Source organism: Cystoisospora suis (assembly GCF_002600585.1).
Source record: "Cystoisospora suis strain Wien I chromosome Unknown contig_938, whole genome shotgun sequence".
Lineage (NCBI taxonomy): Eukaryota > Apicomplexa > Conoidasida > Eucoccidiorida > Sarcocystidae > Cystoisospora > Cystoisospora suis.
In genome coordinates, this window is record NW_027153739.1 from 13,545 (window position 1) to 29,969 (window position 16,425).

Below are 16,425 nucleotides of genomic sequence, written 5' to 3' on the forward strand. Positions count from 1 at the left end.
TGCGGACTGAAACATCTTTTTGCAGGATGACAGATTTACTCGGCAGGGCCCAGTCTGAAGCTGGATCCCGAGGTAGACTACTGTGCGACACCTGTCTGTCACAGCAACAGCTCACACCCCACTCGTACCAGTCCCGGGAGTTAGCAATATGTCGATGATGTCAATGACCATGCTTAAAAGCCTGATTCAATCTGTTGCTGCTGTTGTCGTCGACGTTGTTCCACCACTTATCCCACCTCCGATTTGGATAATGAGGTGTGCCGACGCCTTCCCATTTCGTCGCGAGACAAAAACTTCAGCCGCCCTTGTTCAGGCCACTGCCGTGTCTCCCGATGCTTACAGGTACAGCTCGTAGACTGCCCACTTTGTAGTCAGACCACGAACAGTCGCTGACAGGCCCCAACTGCCTTGGATCCGTTTTGTATCCCATCACAATGTCCGAGTTCACGACAGCGGACGTCAGCGACTCCGTGATGAACGGCGTTATCGGCAGGTAACGGAGTAGACACCCCGTACACTAACAGGAGTCACATTTCGCTCCAGTTTCCCGGCGAAGTACCAAAGCAAAGTCGGCAAAACATCAGAGGCGCAGTATCGGATTTGGTGAGGATCTGCGTCGTATTTCCATGCATCGAGAAAAAGGGGAATTTTTGTTGGTTCAGTGCTAGTGCATATCTGGGCATGTACTGGTACGGGCTCTCACTGCCACCTCCTCCTTTCGTGCTAAATAGCTGCGTTCGGACAGCGCGAGCATATTTCCTATCTGCTGGCTGCCCTTCGGTGAGCCTGGTGTTTCACCGTTAGGCGTACTAAGGCATTACCACCTGTTGCGTCAGGTTTGGGCTCCGGTATGTCGATGCCCGTCTGCTTCCCCCAGTGCCTCGCAACCCTGGTTGCCTGTCCTGGCTTTTGGATAGAAGGTAAGCCCGGGGACACTTTCGTTCCGTTAAACACGCCGAAAGCACCAAGGTCCCTAGATATTGAGGGCGCGTGTAGTGATACGTCGGTAAGAGAAATCACCGCCGGACCGGGGCAGAACTCTGGTTGTTAGGGAAAAGAGTTGCACGCTCAGGTCCCGCCGTTTTGCTCGTTCTCCGTCTTCATCAATCACAAGCGAGTTCCGCCGCAGGTAAGACTGCTGATATCTTCGGCCCAGTATGGGTACAACGACATACACATCAGTACACGTCATACGAGGAGGCGCATCCCTACCCCAAGGAATGCCCCAAATTTGGTACGGCGGAGCTGAAGCAATCACCCCAACCTCCCGGTGTTACCAGCGTAACTTCAGATCCCCTCTATGACAATCCCGACACTCTTTTCGACGCTGAAAAGCCGTTGCCGTCGCCTATCCTGGAAGCCGCTAAAGAAGAAGCGCCGCAAATCCCGTGTAAGGCGACAATTTCCTGGGCTCTCCCGCTAGTTGACTGCGTTTCCCCCAGCTTATCCAACAATGGGGAAAACAATGAAAGACTACGAGGAGGTCCGGGCACCGGAACACGTCGAACCGCCGCCATGCGACTGCCGTGGACAAAGAAGTCTTCTCCAGAAGAGGTGCCATTTGCATGCAGGCATTCCCGTGGAGGTCAGTATGAAGAGGTATTTCGTTCGTTACTGATAAAAACACTGTCTCCAACTTCAGGTCGAAGCAAAGCCACCGCAACCGGCGACTCACTACCAGGTCCCGTCGACCAGCCCTGAAAGGTGTTGCATCGAGTGCAAGAACTTCATCCAAGGTACGGCGTGCGTTCCCCCTTACACACAAGGCTGGTCTTAGTCTTCCGACCCAGGCCCGTTGAACGCGTTGCCTCCCCGACCGGTCACCAAAGAGATATACAAACCTGGCGGGGTCAAGGTTAGAATTCTTGATGACACACCTTTGCAAGCTCCGGTAACACTTTTTCCACAGGTGGGACACGTTATCCCTGTTGATACCCGTTACCACCCTGCGGCACTCTAAAAGGATCTCCCACTTGTGACGTCGCTTCAATGCTTGTCACCTGTTTCTTCGCCTGTATAGCAAGCTGCGTACACAGGAAAGCTTTAGACGAAGGCCGCGCGTTGCTGGTGCCCGGCTCTACATGATCTGTATTTTGCTTGGGTCCAGCTGCTGAACGGTTCCGTGTTTAACGCCCCAAAGATACCAGTAGATGAGGATACCCAGCTGCACAGACAACAAAGAGACTGGAGTTATTGCTATTGCGGCGAAACACGGCGTTGCACATAATGATACAACTGAAGGCACAAAAATTAAGAGGCTTACTGGTTGGCCAGAGAAGCAGAAAATAAACCAGAAGAAGCAATTTCCCACCATTGGGTTCCTCTGAAACTAAATCACACCAAGAATGCATGAAAGGTTTTCATGAGAAAGTTTTTCTCTTAAAGTTCCGCCTTCCTTAAGTGAATCAGAAGTGCCGTCACCGTGGCACGCGCGCGAATGCATGCTTACAAAGTCGAGGTTAGTTAGGTAGGTAAGTGGAGCTTGCGCTGTAAAAAAGCCACCGAAACAAGACATGATTCCCGGATGACATTGCAAGGAAAAACACTTCAGTCCTCTGGTGAAATTCAAGTGCTCTGCATAGGGTCTAGCCCGTTGAATGAGAGTACCTGCGTCACTTCGCCGCTCACCGAGAAAACCGAAGAACACCCAGCCTGTCCACCCAAGTTGGAGCGGCACAGTAATCATATATTCATGGAGCACGGCAGAAATCAGAAACACAACGGTCGTTGCTATGATCTTGGGGAACTCTGCAACCAGAAGACAGCCTCAAGAAAAGAATTGAGCTTAATCTTGAGTCGAATGAGTGGCGTCAGTCTCCAACATACTTCGGCATAGCTTACTGGCTCGTCGGAGGGGTTTGTTGACATGACGATTCAGGAAATAATGAATCGGGAGATTCCATTTTCTCCAGTACTCCCCAAAAGACGACGCATTCCACCAGTCCTGTTCAAGCAGCATGACAGGCTCCAGTTGCAAGGAAAGGACCACTCGGTACAGGCCTGGCACGCTGGAGTTAGCTTTGAGAACGTAGCGGTGACAGGACAGTTCTACTCACCAAATAAAATTGCCTGTCGCCAAAGCGCGTTATTTCTGCCAAGATATTGCACCAGTGGTGGAAGAGACCGACGAACATTAACAGCCAGACATACAGGTTTGGAATTGATAGCCTGATCATCTGCGTGACACACACGCAGGCATGTCATATTCTTCGACAGGCATCCCTTTGCTTTTCCGACTCCGCCAATCATATCTGATTTCGTATCTTTACTATTTTGCCCCCCCATATCACCGCCACTGACGAGCAGCAGCTACACCGTGAAACCCCAACCACTAAGGAGTACCTATTGCAGTAGCAGACTTGGTATAACATCAAATGGACTACTGGACCTGTGCCGTACACCCGTTACGGCAACGCACCTTGTCGAGAAAGTGAACGAGCAGTCTGCTCAACGGAATGGTGCTCATTTCCGTAATAGAGAAGGAATTTTTTGCGACAGGCACGATATGCTGATCAATTACAATCCTGCAGCCCAGACACACAAACTGTACGGGACGCTGCGGCCATTCTCGTGTGACAACACGCCTGCCGCTGAGGGTTGAGCTGTTGTGAGCAACAGAGCACCGGGCGTTGAGTCATACTCGTGAAGGAGACAAGTATACCCACCAGAAAACGCTCCAACACAAGATGAAAAATTTACCGGGCAGGGCACGGCCTTACTTCATCAGCGCAAGACACGCTGCGGATTCAAATATATGTCGGAATATTGAGAGCCACCTGACACACGGGACGCGCGGATAGTGAAACTGAAAGCGCAGCGCACAGAAAGTAAACAGCGTTTCAATGGAATAGCTAGTTTTTGGCAACTCGCATAAAGCAGCGTCATGAGGATAATCAATTTAGTACACGAGGAGCCACCTGCGCGCGCCAAGACAACCTCCAACACCCGTGACGTACCTGGAAGCACATAGTGGGCATCCAGATGAACGTATAAAGATGCCGGAGAGTGATAGAGTCCGGATACCGCCTAACGAGCTCGGCCTCCTGACACGCATCACGTGTAGCGCAACCCCCAGCCATTGTCTCTCACTAGCCTACTAGAAAGCCCCTCAGCAGACGGACACCGGACGCCTGCTCACCGAGGCAGAACCGATCCAGTTCTTCTGTACGCTTGCCTAAGGTCTGACACTAAGACTGTGCTAAGCGAGATCAAATTTACCTCGTTGTTCGAGCAGAGCTCGTAGAAATCGTCTCCATCTCTGAATCACGACGCGATTAGTTGCGCGCACACGAGTAAGACATGACACAGAAAGAGGAAGTGATGTGTTTAAGGAACACTTCAGACGACACCCATAACCCTGACCTCGTGTGTCCAACTGACTCTTGATGACCACCTGAGTGAAATGCTTGGCTGCTAGATCAGAAAAGCCAGCGATTAAACGCTCATAAAACCCAGCTGAGTTATGCTGGGCGAAAAGTCCACGTAGCCTGAGGTGAAGATCTCCCACAAGTAACTTGGAGTCCTACCTCAAAGCCCTCCGAGTATCCAGACATACGTGATGAAATGAAAACAGTTTGAAAAGCCATACAACAGAGAACGCCAGCAGCAGGGCGGCAGACGCTGCAAGGCAGACACGCACCGAAGTCCCAAGCATGTATCACACAGACTCTGGAACTCTGAACGAACCTACCCGTCCGTAACTGCTGCCGTGGAGTCCCATTTCTCCCGCGTTATCATGACAAAATGTGGCCGAATTGTCGACATAGATCTGATGTTACTCCGGAATCAGCCGCTATAGTTCGTTCTCTCATCTTGGAGCGTGAATGCTCGGGACAGAGTCTGCACTGCACTCTGACTGCGTCACAACTGTCAGAAGGAGCATTCCGAAACCACTTGCTGGCTGAAGAAGAGCTTCGGATGAAGCGGGAAGAGGGACAGCTTCAGCGTCCGGGACTAGAACCTCAAGAGCAGAGCAGCACTCACCCGGATCTGCGGACGACAGAGAAACTGTCTGGTATGGGACGATGAAGACGAGAAAGAAGTTGATGCCAATGAGGGTGCACTCAGACCAGTCCAGCAGATGGGGTACCCACGCCGCGACGAAGCGCTCGATGATGTAGGCACCCACGATACAGAAGTGCATCTGACAAGGGAACAGCATCACCACAGCTCGACCCCGCACCACGTCTCTCGCAGGAGCTTACCATCAAAAGCAACGTCGAATACAGTCTGATCTTCGGCACGGGTGCTCAACAACCCAGACCCTGTAACGCCGAGTGCCGCGCCACCACGGCTCCATTGAGACAGCTCTTCGGATCCCCTCGGCACGTTTCCCACAACGTCATGCTCTATGGACTATAGTGGAGAAGGCGTTGCCCAGCTTACCAGGAAAAAAGAAAGAAGTGTAGGCCAGTTGGACAGAACGTCGCTGAAGCTTGATGGAAGTCTGATCATGAGACCTGACGCGCGGACACACGTACAAGGAACAACTAGTTGTTCAGTCCAGCCGGTGCGTGCAGCGCTTCTAGATGCAGTTGCGTCCTTCCAAGCCGCTCACCGTATTCCATGAGATTGTCCGTGACCATGCGGAAATTGATAACAAAAAGAAGAATGAGGAAGAGATTAAGGAAACCTCTGAGATTCAGGTTCTTCGTACGGTGCGACAATAGTGTTGCACGGTAAGCTCCATGCAGTTGGTCATGAAGGGGCCTGATACGCACACAGTCCGCGCCGACAGTGCTATGACGAATACTGAAAGACCACTTCGGCTATCGTGAGGGAGAACCCTGGAAATAGAGGTAACGGCGTACCTGCCTCTGTAGTCCCGAGCGGCATTGCCAGAGCTCACCCGCTTCGACACATCGGGAGCCCAACCCTGTGTGCCGCTGGCGTCTGTCGCCAGTTTCCGCGACTCCTTAGCCCGGCTCATCTCCTCATAGAGACGCTGGAGCTCCTCCAGCCGTGAGAGACTGTCCTGTCGGTTCATCCATGCCGCCTTCGCGACACTTCTTTCTGCCACAGGCAGGCAGATGCTGCCTGCATCCCGTCGAAGTGACGGTTCATGCTCCTTAAGGTCACTTGCTTTTGACGCCATGTCAAAGGGCTCCCGGTGAAAGGTTGTTCAGGAACTATGCTCCAAGACAGCGACTACACGCACGGTGTGGCCAACGCAGCCCACGAAATTAGGGCGCAAAATTCGGCGCGACACCTGCGCCTCTGCCCCTGGGGCCGAGCAGCTTTTCCAGCCTGACAGCTCAGGCTAGTCTGGCATGCACCACACGACGGAGCCACTCTCCTGGTCTGACTCAACAGTACAGTAGTCAAACCAACTTCTACTGCCTGGAAAAAAAACCGAATTCGGAGACACCTCGGAGCCGAGGCGTGGTACTGTACGGAGTGCCGTCTCAACCACACAGAAAGAACCGGCAATGTGACACAAGTCCGATGGCAGCAGAGCTTCTGGCATGGACTTGCTGGGGAGTAGCGGCAGCGCTCAGCCACTCATTTGAACGGTCTACACCCCTTGCCTTATCCAGACGCCATGCAATTTATATAGCGTCAAGATACAGCTAGAGGATCGGGGGCTTTTTTCAACTGTGTCAGCTGGCCGAATGAGCGGCGCCATCCGCATTCAGCGAGGTCCGTACGAGAGTCGACGCGGGAGACACTGCGACCGTTTGTAGGCCGATATGGTAGAAGCAAGAAGCTGGTGCGACAGCGTCGTAAAGATGGCAGAAGTTTACCCTGAATAACTTCTTGAGGGTCCCTACCACTTTTGTCCCAGATGGTTGTCTACTCGAGGCCGTACTAAGCGCCTCAGTTCAAACTGTAGCACCGGCGCCAAGAGTATTCCTGACCATCGAGGACACCACAGACCAGGCCGCCTTGGGCACTGTGCATGAATGCTTCGTCCAAGCGGCGCGATTGTGGCCTGGTCAATCCAGGTTGTACGCTTGAGTTTTGGCTGTTTCCGGGACTCATCACTGCTTTCGGGCTTGCTTGTATTTTCCTTTTTTAGTTGCTGAAGCTGGCTCCCCGTGGGTGTCTTTTCACGTCTCACTACAAGAGACAGCCGCATCCGCCTTTGATCACTTTGAGTTTCGGATGGACTTCGCAGAATTGCGATTTGGTTGACTGCGAAGGGTTGGCTGGTTAAAGGCTTTTTTCTCGACTGGGGGCCGAGGTGATCTGGGGACTGGGGCGCAGGCGCACGCGTGGAATGGGACCTCACGCTACTTCGCCCTGGCTCGGTTACGGCATTCGAGTATCGATCCTAAGACAGATTCCCTAAACCCTCCTCCGATCGCTTGTAGCGGATGCCTTCGCGCGTTATCAACGCTTCTTTCAAACCCTGACAGTCTTCACCTCAATTGCCTTCAAAGTCTCAATTACGTTCTGTAAATCTCGCCGGCGGTGAAGATGGCGCAGGTCGTTGGCCCTGTCGCGGATACTGCCCAGGCATTTTCATCGCCGCAGTATTTCGATTTCTCTGCCCACGTCGGTTCTTCTGTTTCCGTCCGGACTGCGGGGGGAGAGACTTTGAGCGGTGAACTTTACTGCTATGACGCAGGGCAACTGAACCTGGTTGTTTTAAGTATGTCCAGTCTCCTGAGAGCGCTAGAGGCACATCAGAGGGAGGATGCCCAGACCGCCGGCGCTGCTTTCAAAAAGTTCCTGCGTGTGCAAACTGTGTGTGCAGGAGAGGACAAAGAGGCCGGTAAGGCGGATTTTCACGTCGTCCGCCGTGGAGCCATTATCGGCATCAGTATAGAGAAGCCTCTCGAATCCCGATCACATCTGTCACGACCGCCTCTCCTTGACAAATCCAATCTCGATCGTCTAGAAAAACTCGCGCTCGCCGATTTTGAGAAGCGAAAATACCGAATTGGAGTCGGAGTGACTGCTGAGGCCCAAGACCTCTTCGATTTTATCTGGAAGACGTGAGGTCGAGCCTGTATAGATTTTATTAGGGAAAGGCTGCTGGCACAGCGCTGAGAGGACCAGACGCGCTTTCCACAGCGAGCCCCGTGAGAGCTCCTACTTTCTTGTCCGGGTAGCAAGAGACTGGCTGACGGCTCCGAGAGGAGATCTGAGAGTGATTATGACTGGGTGGCTGGTGGAAATGCTTAAGTTCCTTTTTCGTGCTTACTTGGAGGGATTGTTGGGTCATTTATGTGTTTTCTTCCTCCAGACATCCAGACTGTGTCTGGCGAGAACAGGACATTGTGATCCAGAGTTTGGAAGTGTCCATCAGACCTCCGTATGATCCCTCCAGTGTATCGGGCAGGGACTGGCGGGCGAGGGAGAGGATAACCAGCGTGGTAAGAGGAACTGCATGCACTGGCAAACGGTTACGCGCTCTACGCCTGTATCCGCGCGTCCCTCCTGCGTGCAAGCATCAGTAGCTGTCGAAGATGCCTTCCCGCTGCTTATATCCTCGTCGGCCGTGTGGTTTCGGTCTTGGCTCTTTCTGAGACAGATCAGTAAATTCCGGCAAAGAAGGGAGCGTGAAGCTGCTCGTCAGTTACAGAATGGCACCGACCCGTCCAGTTCTTCAAAATCGGTAAGCGGCAGCAACAGGGGGTTTCAAGGAGCCGTGCTGAGTTTGTTCGCGTGTATGTAGCATGTCGGAGTTCTATTTGTGTCTTCAGGGAACTAGGAATGGAGCGCCTGACAGCGCGGCTCAAGCCAATAACGCATGCGGAGGCGTGCCGGAGGCTGCACCGGCAGCCGGGGGATGCCACAAGGGGGAGTGATTGAGCTTCGAACTCGCCTTCACAATCGAGCACCGCGTGCCGTGTCTTTCCTGGCGTACCTTCCGTGCTGCGCTACCGTAGAGGCTTGTTGAAACTGCGCTGGAGCCGTGTTGTTCAAACAACTTGCTTCTAGCGTGACTGGCTTCAGGCAGTAAAGCTAGGCACCAAGCCGTCGCGAGGGCCACCCGTCCCTTCCAGCTAAGCAGACCGAGTGGTTGTTAAATCTGCAGTACCCCAGGTGCGCAAGTGCTGCCTGTAACGTACTGGACGTGCAGATCGTTCTCCAGGAGCACGGACTACTTTCTCAGGTGCCGTGGTCACGCGAGAAACCCCACGGCCCTTAGTATAGGGAACCACATGTTCCTGTGTATCACACACGAGCCGAGGCCTCGGCGTATGACGGGACTTCACTCAGGACAGGATACGCTGTCGCAACCCCGGGGGAGGGGGATGGCATAGTGCTAATCAGACACGCTAACGGCAGTACATCAGTGGCGTGGAGCCGGCTTGTTTCAATGAGGCACTTGGCGCGAGAGTAACGGTGCTGCAATTGCCACTCCCGACTGATTCAAGGCGAGCCAGCAATCCATCGTTTCATTTTGCAACGTAGCAGTTGAACAAAAGTGAGCAGAAACACCGGGTGGAAGTTTTCACGAAGAAAGTTGTAGAGCAAAGGCGAAACAGACTTAGTTCGACGAGCAAAGCGACGGTCATCATTGGCCAGTTCATCCTTCCGAACATGCTGCAGGAACAGACATGCTCTGTGAATTTTGAGAGCGGCTGGTACTCGCGAGCAAAGCAGTCCCGGCGATACTCATGCCTTCGTCTCGGCGGTGAGTGTGTTCTGCGCCTCACCGGACTCCGCTTGGACCTTCCTTCCGACATCCTCAGACTCTCCGTGTAGCTCCATGAGCTTAGTAACTGAAGCAATTGATTCCGGACAGCACAGGTAGCACGACGGGGGGGGTGAAGGAAAACCAAGACATTGACAATTGGAGAGTATGCCTTGAAGGCGGCTGGTTCTACTTACGGTCGAATTTGGGCTTCTTGAGCATTTTCACCTTCCGAATAAATACATGCTGGAGAGGGAAGATGCCTTTGCAAGCATTCTCAATGTCTTTTCCAATCGACTCGGGAATGAACTTCTTCACGAGATCCCGCAGCTGGCACTTGGAAGCCTCCGCAGACATGATTGCCATCATTTTCTTGCGGATGGCTCGAATCTGTGAGGACTGGGCGTAGCAAGTGCTCTTCACCTGATCAGGTCTGAACGGTTACATCAGAGCACTGAAGCGAACAGATCTGCCTCTCGTCTCACCCGACACCGGGAATATTTACGGGGTTGCGGTCAAAATGTGCAGGAAACCTACCTCCTCTTTGTGAAGGCAATGCAGAACATCCGAAGTGTGTACCCATCCAGCGTAGTCACGTCAACAAACGCCTCGATCAGAGAATGCCACTTCCGCACCAGCGAACAAAGCTTATCACGAGTCATGTCCATTCCATGAAAGTCGGTTAAACAGTTTCTCCCTTGGATGTCCTCACAGCAGAGCTTGATTTTTCGGAAACTTTGGTCCTCGTCATTGTTCAAGTCCGCCAAATTGACCTCGTAAATGCGACCTCGCAGCCCGTCGACCGCAAGCTCTGTTCACATCAGGTTCGAGCGGGGTCCGAAGAAAATCATATGGTGAGTGTCGACACAGAAAAGAAGCGAGTGTTCGAAGCACGTTTCAGAACGCGTAGACACGACTGCACATGTGGTCGCCCGCCCTCCAGAGAGCTGGTACCTGCAAGGACCCTTCGCATCAAAACGCAGCTTCCAGAAAGACGGGTCTCTATACTGATTTCCACTTCATTCTTGGGCCGTGCCGATGCAGCCAGCAAACGCTGCGCGAGGCAGATTCGGAGAACAATCTCAGGCCAGCGAAACCACGAGCTGCCGTTTGCCCCCGCGGCTGCGCGAAGGAATACTCACTTGTTCCTGCGGACTTTGTCACGAGGGTCTTGCCGAAGTTTCTAGTATTGAAGAGAGTCGGCGCCTTCAGGTCGTACCATTCTTTCTTCAAAAAGGGGTCGCCAATCTTCTTCTTTCCTCCCTTTTTTCCCTTGCTCATGCGCTTGTTCTTGCCGATCGCCATTTTGTACACGTGGAGGCTGCCCCGGGACTGACAAAGAGACACAATTCCAGAGGTTCTCCACTCGCAACCGGCAGGTACCTTCCTTCTTAGACCACGGAGAGAGAAATACTTCGGCCAGCGAATGCGCAAAGCTCGACGACGGACGTTGAAAAGGACCTCGTGGGGAGCAGCATTAACACACGGGTGGAGCCTGGGAGTCCTGCTGCATGGGTTGGTAGCCCGTGTGGGGCCGGGATTGGGTACGTAATAGACAGTACGACAGCACCACGACCACTTCAGGCAACTGCATTCAGTCATGCAGACCGCATGCGGGAGAAAGTTGTTGCACCCGTGGGAGACGACTGGAGCCCAGCCCCAGTCAGTCGTAAAGCCGGTATCAAGTAGAGAGAAAGTTTAATTTCTTGGGCGTTGCCTTCGCTCACTCGGCTTCCCGTTTGCAGGTCTCCGCGTTTCTCATCACCTGAAAGGAAAATGCCGCTGTCCGGACAGGGATGTCAGTCAAGTATCACCAGCCACTTCCTAGCAGGCAACTATATCGGATGTTACTGCAGAACGTACGGTCAGGGGAGTGCAAAAGTTACTTAACCTCCGAAACGCGGCCGGCTGTGTACAGCAACGACAACCATGAGGTGTGTGTGTCACCGGCCGTAACTACAGCCACCAGGTGGAAGCAGTCAAACGACGCCACAGCGTGCTTCCGGCTGCTCCTGTTACTCAGTGAAATCGCGCCGCGTATACTTCAAGTAAGTGTCCGTACGCCTGACAGTCCGACTCGGGGTCCGGTCTCGACTTTGCTCCGACCAGTTCCGAGAATTTAACTGACGGCAGCCATGGCTTTCGCGCTCCGAGTCTTATGCTTCGCTGCAGTCGTGCCATGCGTCCTCTGCTTTCGGTTCCAGAGATTTCTGAGGTCAGTAGTTTCGACTTGAAGTGATGAGCTGGATCTGACAACATCGACTTTCAGTATAGACACACGTAGCAATACAGGCCATGCGATCCCGACGTGCGACGAACTAGTCGTAAGCAATGATTACACGACGAGAAGCTTGTTCCCATCTGTCATTCCTGTACGCGCCAGCCCGAATCTGCGAGTGCAGCAACAGCGTGTTGGTCGGCATGCGCTCGGACACAAGCAGAAGCCGTCTGCAACGGACAGGCTGAATGTAGGAGAATCCGGCTAGCTATAGCCACAGACTGAAAGACATTTCTGTCACCCGTAGCTTGGCAGTACCTTTTAGTTGTTCCCGAGAAGCCGTTCAAAAGTGTCGCAGATGGCTACGGTGGTGAGCGACAGCCAAAAGCCTGCCATTCTGGGACCCGCCCCAGAGCACGTCACCGTAGGCTGCGCCTCTGGGGAGCAACGGTACTTGTGTAGCCTTTCTGACAAAGCCAACACGGAATGCACGGACACCTCTGGAACGACCGTAAGCCTTTGTTTGCGAACGTGGTCGCGAATGGCTGCCGACTGTGCCTGCAGATGAGGCCTGGGGAAGTGTGTTACACCGCCTGCGGTGTCCCAAGCTGCCCTCCGGGAGATTTCGAGGAGACCGCGCCAAGGATTGACTTCAAAGTAAGCGATATAGGGGTCAGCTCTGTACAGACAAATCAAATTCTGCCTCGCCGCAGTACCTTGGCTGCGCGGGAGGGGCGCACAGGACACGCTGTCGGAAGCGGGTCCAAATAGAGAGACTCACGGAAAATCCCCTTGTCAAGCCACAAACGCTACCGGTCGAATAGCAGTCAGAACGCTGATGGTCAATGGATCTGAACCTGAGGGACACCCCGTGCGTTTGTTCTCCGAACCCCCAACCTGACCCCCCGCTGCACCCGTGCACTGACAGACCGGTTCTCTGTCTACGCGTGACTCGGGCCAACTTTGCTCTCAAGCTAGCACCTCTTCATTCATTCATCATACCCGGCCGGCTTCAGTCACGTAAATGCGCACCGGGCTCTTGACCGGGTTCCGTGTACCTCAAGAAGCAGTAGTACAGTATCCCAGCGATGGAGGAGACTGAACGCAGAAACACAAAAGCTGCACCAACCCTGCTTGGGTGCCACACCTACCACATACCCCCTTCTATTCTGATGGCAGGATTCCTCTGCAGACACCCAAACCGGGTCAGCGGATATGATGTGGGGCGCTAAGAAACGCAACTGCTGCCTCAGCAAAAGGCAGTTTGTGGATTCGTCAGGCCCGGTACGCTGTCGATCTCACTTATTCCGAGAAGAGCCCGCGACGACAAGAATTCTCCGAAAACAACCTGAAAGAACGACGACACGAATCGTCAAATACCTCATCATCAGGCCTGGACATCCCCATATGGCAGGCGGCAAAGCGGCGTGCAGCCGTTGGCGTACACGCAAGTGCCGGGCCACTCCGTTGGCGAGATGTGGAAGCTCACCACGGACATTAAAATTGTCAGTACTTCCTTCCCAACCCCCGCGACGCAAAGAGAGACCGACGAGGTCAGGCCTGTATCGACATAGCACGCACAGCGCAAGGCACACCGACCAACTCTCCACTCACCGGAGACCGCTCTGGGGTCACGCAGCTACGAGCCGGTTTTGCCCATGTTGGGCATCCTTACCCACTAAATGAAATTCCGCCAGAACAACAGTTACTGCAAAGGCGATGCCTGAGAACGTGATGATTGCCGCGCTGAGTAGCTTTGAAGTGTCGAATTCGGACACCAAGCAACCTGCAAAGAGTAACAAACCGCTCGGGAGCGCTGCTCGGAAGTCGATGCACTGGCAATTTCATGGATCCACGATGTCTGTGCTGAACACTCATCAGTAAACCGTTGCAAGGCCAACGCAAGCTACAGTACAGCCCGCCTGTGAAACATGCTTACTTTTGAACTGGGGTAGCTCGTAAAAGGCCACGAGGGGTGAAAGGGCTATACTCGACAACGGCTGCATCAAGACGAGAAGTTGCACGATTGTAAACTCTGGGTAGCGAGTCAGCGTCCGCTGGACCAGCACCCATCTCAAAGCACCCACGATTACTGCTCCAAAAGCCACGAATATCCTGAGGGGGGGAACAGGGCACCACAGTAGTGCAGATAAGATTCAGGCTCGGACATGTAACAAGCACGCCTCGGAGCGAGGGAGACGTAGGCAGGTGCGCAGCTTGACAGCATCTTACCCGAGAGAACTCTTGACTTGCGTTTCCGGCACGGTGAGGCATATACTCACCATGATCACCACCTGAACAAATACGAACAGACACTTACAGAACAGCGGGATGCCAATCCAACCCTGTCCCCTACATGCGAGCGGCTGCTGCATTGTCCGGCGAGAGCTTGATGGCGAACCTGTAGTCTCCTACCATTGTCGCGAAGACGTTCGATCTGAAGGACTCGAGACCTGGGTTAGAGAAGGCAAAAAAAAAAAATGGTACTCACTGTCACTACACTGCTGCTCAGAAGTCGGCAGAGTTTGGGCAAACTGAATCAAAAATGGGTGCTCTGACCGACCACCGGAAGTGAAGAATTGAGGGAAAAGCGGGATCGCGTGTCTTCAGGATTTTAAACCACACGCGGGCTTTCCCCAACGGCAGCAAACCTGCGGGTGAGCCTAGCCATTGGAAGAGCAGTGTTTCAGTATCCCAACCACAAGGTGCCACCGTCTCAACACTAGGCTCTCTGGATGTCTCATGCCTTCTCTGTGTTTCGCGCGGCAGAGTTGCCTCAGCAGGTACAGACACTGCTCCGCGTTTCTTGCTGAGGCATCTGAGGTGCCGACAAGAGTAGGTACAACTTACCACAAGCTATAGAGAGAAGATACGTGAAAAAGACAAGGGACGACTTTATCAGCGTGATGGTGCTGATGGGAATCAGATGATACGTGAAGTTGGTGAGAGCCACGTCTGCTGCAGCGAGTACCGCCATCGGGGCTATCAAGGTCACAAACGACGCCAGCGGTACCGAAGGAAGAGAGGGGAATATTCCCGGGAAAGCGAAGAAGCAGAAACGAAGAACTAAAGACGTAAACGAAAAGTGTAGGAATGTCACTGAAAGTGGAAGAGGGAGCTGCAGGGTGTCGAACAGGTACTTGTTGGCCGCGGTGAGAATGAGACTGGATGCATACCACGTGCAGACGCTGAGGGCAAGACGAACAATCCGCCAGCATGTCCCGCCCCTAAGCTGTCCGCCTGCAGATGCGTTTCCCGTCGGAAACCGGTTACAGGGTGAACGACGAGCAGCTGCCAACTGCAGAGCAGGTAGGCGATGTGGACTCGGAGCCGCTGACAAAGGCAGAAACGTCCGCGCACCGCGTGCAGCTCCAGTAGCTGTAACATTGCAGTCCTGGTGCGGCTCCAAAATGGGCTTCTTCGCGCTAGCTTGAGTGGAGTATCCATACCGGGACTGTTGCACGGGAGGGGCAGGCCGGGCTGGTTCGTCACCAACTGGAGCCATCCTTGCCTGCACCGCGCCCTCCACGTGCCCTTAGCATCTTCCTCGCAAGAACGGCATCGAGCCACATGGACTACCAATGCACTCACCACCCCAAATTAACCGGAGAACGATAAGTAAAAGACATTAGGGGCTGCTGTATTGGTACCAGCCCCGAGGACCGAAGGCATCGCTGGGCGCTGGACGCCGGCTCGTGGCTCGACACTGGCACCACGCCGGCAGTCCATTGAGAATTGTGCTTAGCCCTGCACGGCAGCCTCAGGAGCGTTGTAAATGAACGTCCTCCGCAGCCCGCGGCAGTCCTTCGAAAACGGTGCCTAGCAGCTGAATGAAGCTGTGAAGGACTCCCTTTCCACGACTGAGCGGACCCGCTGCCTTCGGGGGAGAAATGCGGAACAGTCCATCCCCATTGAGTCGAAGAGCCTGCAGAGTGCTGAGCCTCTTCTTCCACGCACGACGGCGAGCAGGAAACCCAGAGAGCACCCGAGCAACCCAAAGGCAGCCAGCAGAATACCGGAGCGGGGCGGCTGAGGATCTGGCCAACAGAGAGCATGCAGCAAGTGGTGGCTGGCCATTGTTCGCTAGCGTTGCGGGCCGTCACAACAGTTTCTACAGTAGCGGCAGCCAAGCAGTCTTGTTGTCTTCGCATTTGTTGTGTCCGGTACCAGCTTTGCGGCAGTGTTCCTGAGTACAGTTGGACTTGTCACTGTGAGTTAACGGTGCAACCCTGCATTCGAGAGCGACGGCCGCAACGTTTACCCGCTTCTCCCTTATGCATGCGGCGGCGAAGAAGCCGCTCTCAAGCAGACTGGCCTTCCCTGCTGACACCTTCTCTTTTCCAAGCTCCTTTCTCCATCCACATCTCTGAAGAAGCGGATCTCGCTACACATGAACTCTGCCTGTCTTGTGCTTACAGCGATACAGTAAACCCGAGTCTTGCGTGCGCGGGCACCGGTTTGCGCATGTGTTGGACGCGATGGTTTCTCTGTTCCCTGCTTTTCACTTGTATCTCTGAATTCTGCTTTTTTGGCATCTCTTTTTCTCGAGGTGGTCGTCTCCTCTTTGGTTCGGACACTGGACACGATTGGCGTGATTGGGAGTGTTGTATAATTTTCG

The 16,425-nt window shown here is 53.7% G+C and overlaps 4 protein-coding genes across 4 annotated transcripts; 1 reads left to right on the forward strand and 3 right to left on the reverse strand.

The window, feature by feature from the left end:
- Positions 1-1,271: 1,271 nt before the first annotated feature.
- On the reverse strand, positions 1,272-6,590 carry CSUI_002241 (acyl- :diacylglycerol acyltransferase 1-related enzyme). Its single transcript, XM_068062443.1, has 15 exons — positions 5,811-6,590; positions 5,558-5,709; positions 5,386-5,459; positions 4,984-5,143; positions 4,527-4,620; positions 4,219-4,258; positions 3,957-4,043; positions 3,720-3,805; positions 3,419-3,524; positions 3,057-3,176; positions 2,842-2,944; positions 2,629-2,748; positions 2,450-2,487; positions 2,264-2,323; positions 1,272-2,164 (listed from the first exon to the last, which is right to left on the reverse strand). The coding sequence occupies exons 1-15, from the start codon at positions 6,092-6,094 to the stop codon at positions 2,078-2,080; spliced, it is 1,611 nt and encodes a 536-aa protein (XP_067925571.1). The 5' UTR covers positions 6,095-6,590; the 3' UTR covers positions 1,272-2,077.
- Positions 6,591-6,744: 154 nt separating this feature from the next.
- On the forward strand, positions 6,745-8,776 carry CSUI_002242 (lsm12). Its single transcript, XM_068062444.1, has 5 exons — positions 6,745-7,594; positions 7,700-7,940; positions 8,192-8,321; positions 8,480-8,563; positions 8,652-8,776. The coding sequence occupies exons 1-5, from the start codon at positions 7,420-7,422 to the stop codon at positions 8,754-8,756; spliced, it is 735 nt and encodes a 244-aa protein (XP_067925572.1). The 5' UTR covers positions 6,745-7,419; the 3' UTR covers positions 8,757-8,776.
- Positions 8,777-9,436: 660 nt separating this feature from the next.
- Positions 9,437-11,354, reverse strand: CSUI_002243 (40s ribosomal protein). The gene is made up of 4 exons (XM_068062445.1): positions 10,732-11,354; positions 10,127-10,400; positions 9,787-10,022; positions 9,437-9,677 (listed from the first exon to the last, which is right to left on the reverse strand). Exons 1-4 carry the CDS (start codon positions 11,189-11,191, stop codon positions 9,571-9,573), a joined length of 1,077 nt encoding a protein of 358 aa, XP_067925573.1. The 5' UTR covers positions 11,192-11,354; the 3' UTR covers positions 9,437-9,570.
- A 771-nt stretch (positions 11,355-12,125) lies between these two features.
- On the reverse strand, positions 12,126-16,389 carry CSUI_002244 (dp-fucose transporter). The gene is made up of 9 exons (XM_068062446.1): positions 14,658-16,389; positions 14,223-14,260; positions 14,040-14,101; positions 13,747-13,922; positions 13,483-13,593; positions 13,297-13,367; positions 13,110-13,155; positions 12,866-12,905; positions 12,126-12,274 (listed from the first exon to the last, which is right to left on the reverse strand). The coding sequence occupies exons 1-9, from the start codon at positions 15,310-15,312 to the stop codon at positions 12,151-12,153; spliced, it is 1,323 nt and encodes a 440-aa protein (XP_067925574.1). The 5' UTR covers positions 15,313-16,389; the 3' UTR covers positions 12,126-12,150.
- Between the last annotated feature and the right edge of the window lie 36 nt (positions 16,390-16,425).

Coding starts and splice junctions, on each gene's coding strand:
- CSUI_002241 (XM_068062443.1), bottom strand. CDS start 6,094: ATGGCGTCAAAAGCAAGTGACCTTAAGGAGCATGAACCGTCACTTCGA. Junction 3,525..3,719: donor GCGTGTCTTGCGCTGATGAA/GTAAGGCCGTGC, acceptor TCTGGGCTGCAG/GATTGTAATTGATCAGCATA. Junction 2,945..3,056: donor GCGACAGGCAATTTTATTTG/GTGAGTAGAACT, acceptor CTGCTTGAACAG/GACTGGTGGAATGCGTCGTC.
- CSUI_002242 (XM_068062444.1), top strand. CDS start 7,420: ATGGCGCAGGTCGTTGGCCCTGTCGCGGATACTGCCCAGGCATTTTCA. Junction 8,322..8,479: donor GGGAGAGGATAACCAGCGTG/GTAAGAGGAACT, acceptor TTTCTGAGACAG/ATCAGTAAATTCCGGCAAAG. Junction 8,564..8,651: donor CGTCCAGTTCTTCAAAATCG/GTAAGCGGCAGC, acceptor TTGTGTCTTCAG/GGAACTAGGAATGGAGCGCC.
- CSUI_002243 (XM_068062445.1), bottom strand. CDS start 11,191: ATGACTGAATGCAGTTGCCTGAAGTGGTCGTGGTGCTGTCGTACTGTC. Junction 10,023..10,126: donor ATTGCCTTCACAAAGAGGAG/GTAGGTTTCCTG, acceptor GTAACCGTTCAG/ACCTGATCAGGTGAAGAGCA. Junction 9,678..9,786: donor CAAGAAGCCCAAATTCGACC/GTAAGTAGAACC, acceptor CAATTGCTTCAG/TTACTAAGCTCATGGAGCTA.
- CSUI_002244 (XM_068062446.1), bottom strand. CDS start 15,312: ATGGCTCCAGTTGGTGACGAACCAGCCCGGCCTGCCCCTCCCGTGCAA. Junction 13,923..14,039: donor CAAGTCAAGAGTTCTCTCGG/GTAAGATGCTGT, acceptor TCCCCCCCTCAG/GATATTCGTGGCTTTTGGAG. Junction 13,594..13,746: donor CGAGCTACCCCAGTTCAAAA/GTAAGCATGTTT, acceptor TACTCTTTGCAG/GTTGCTTGGTGTCCGAATTC.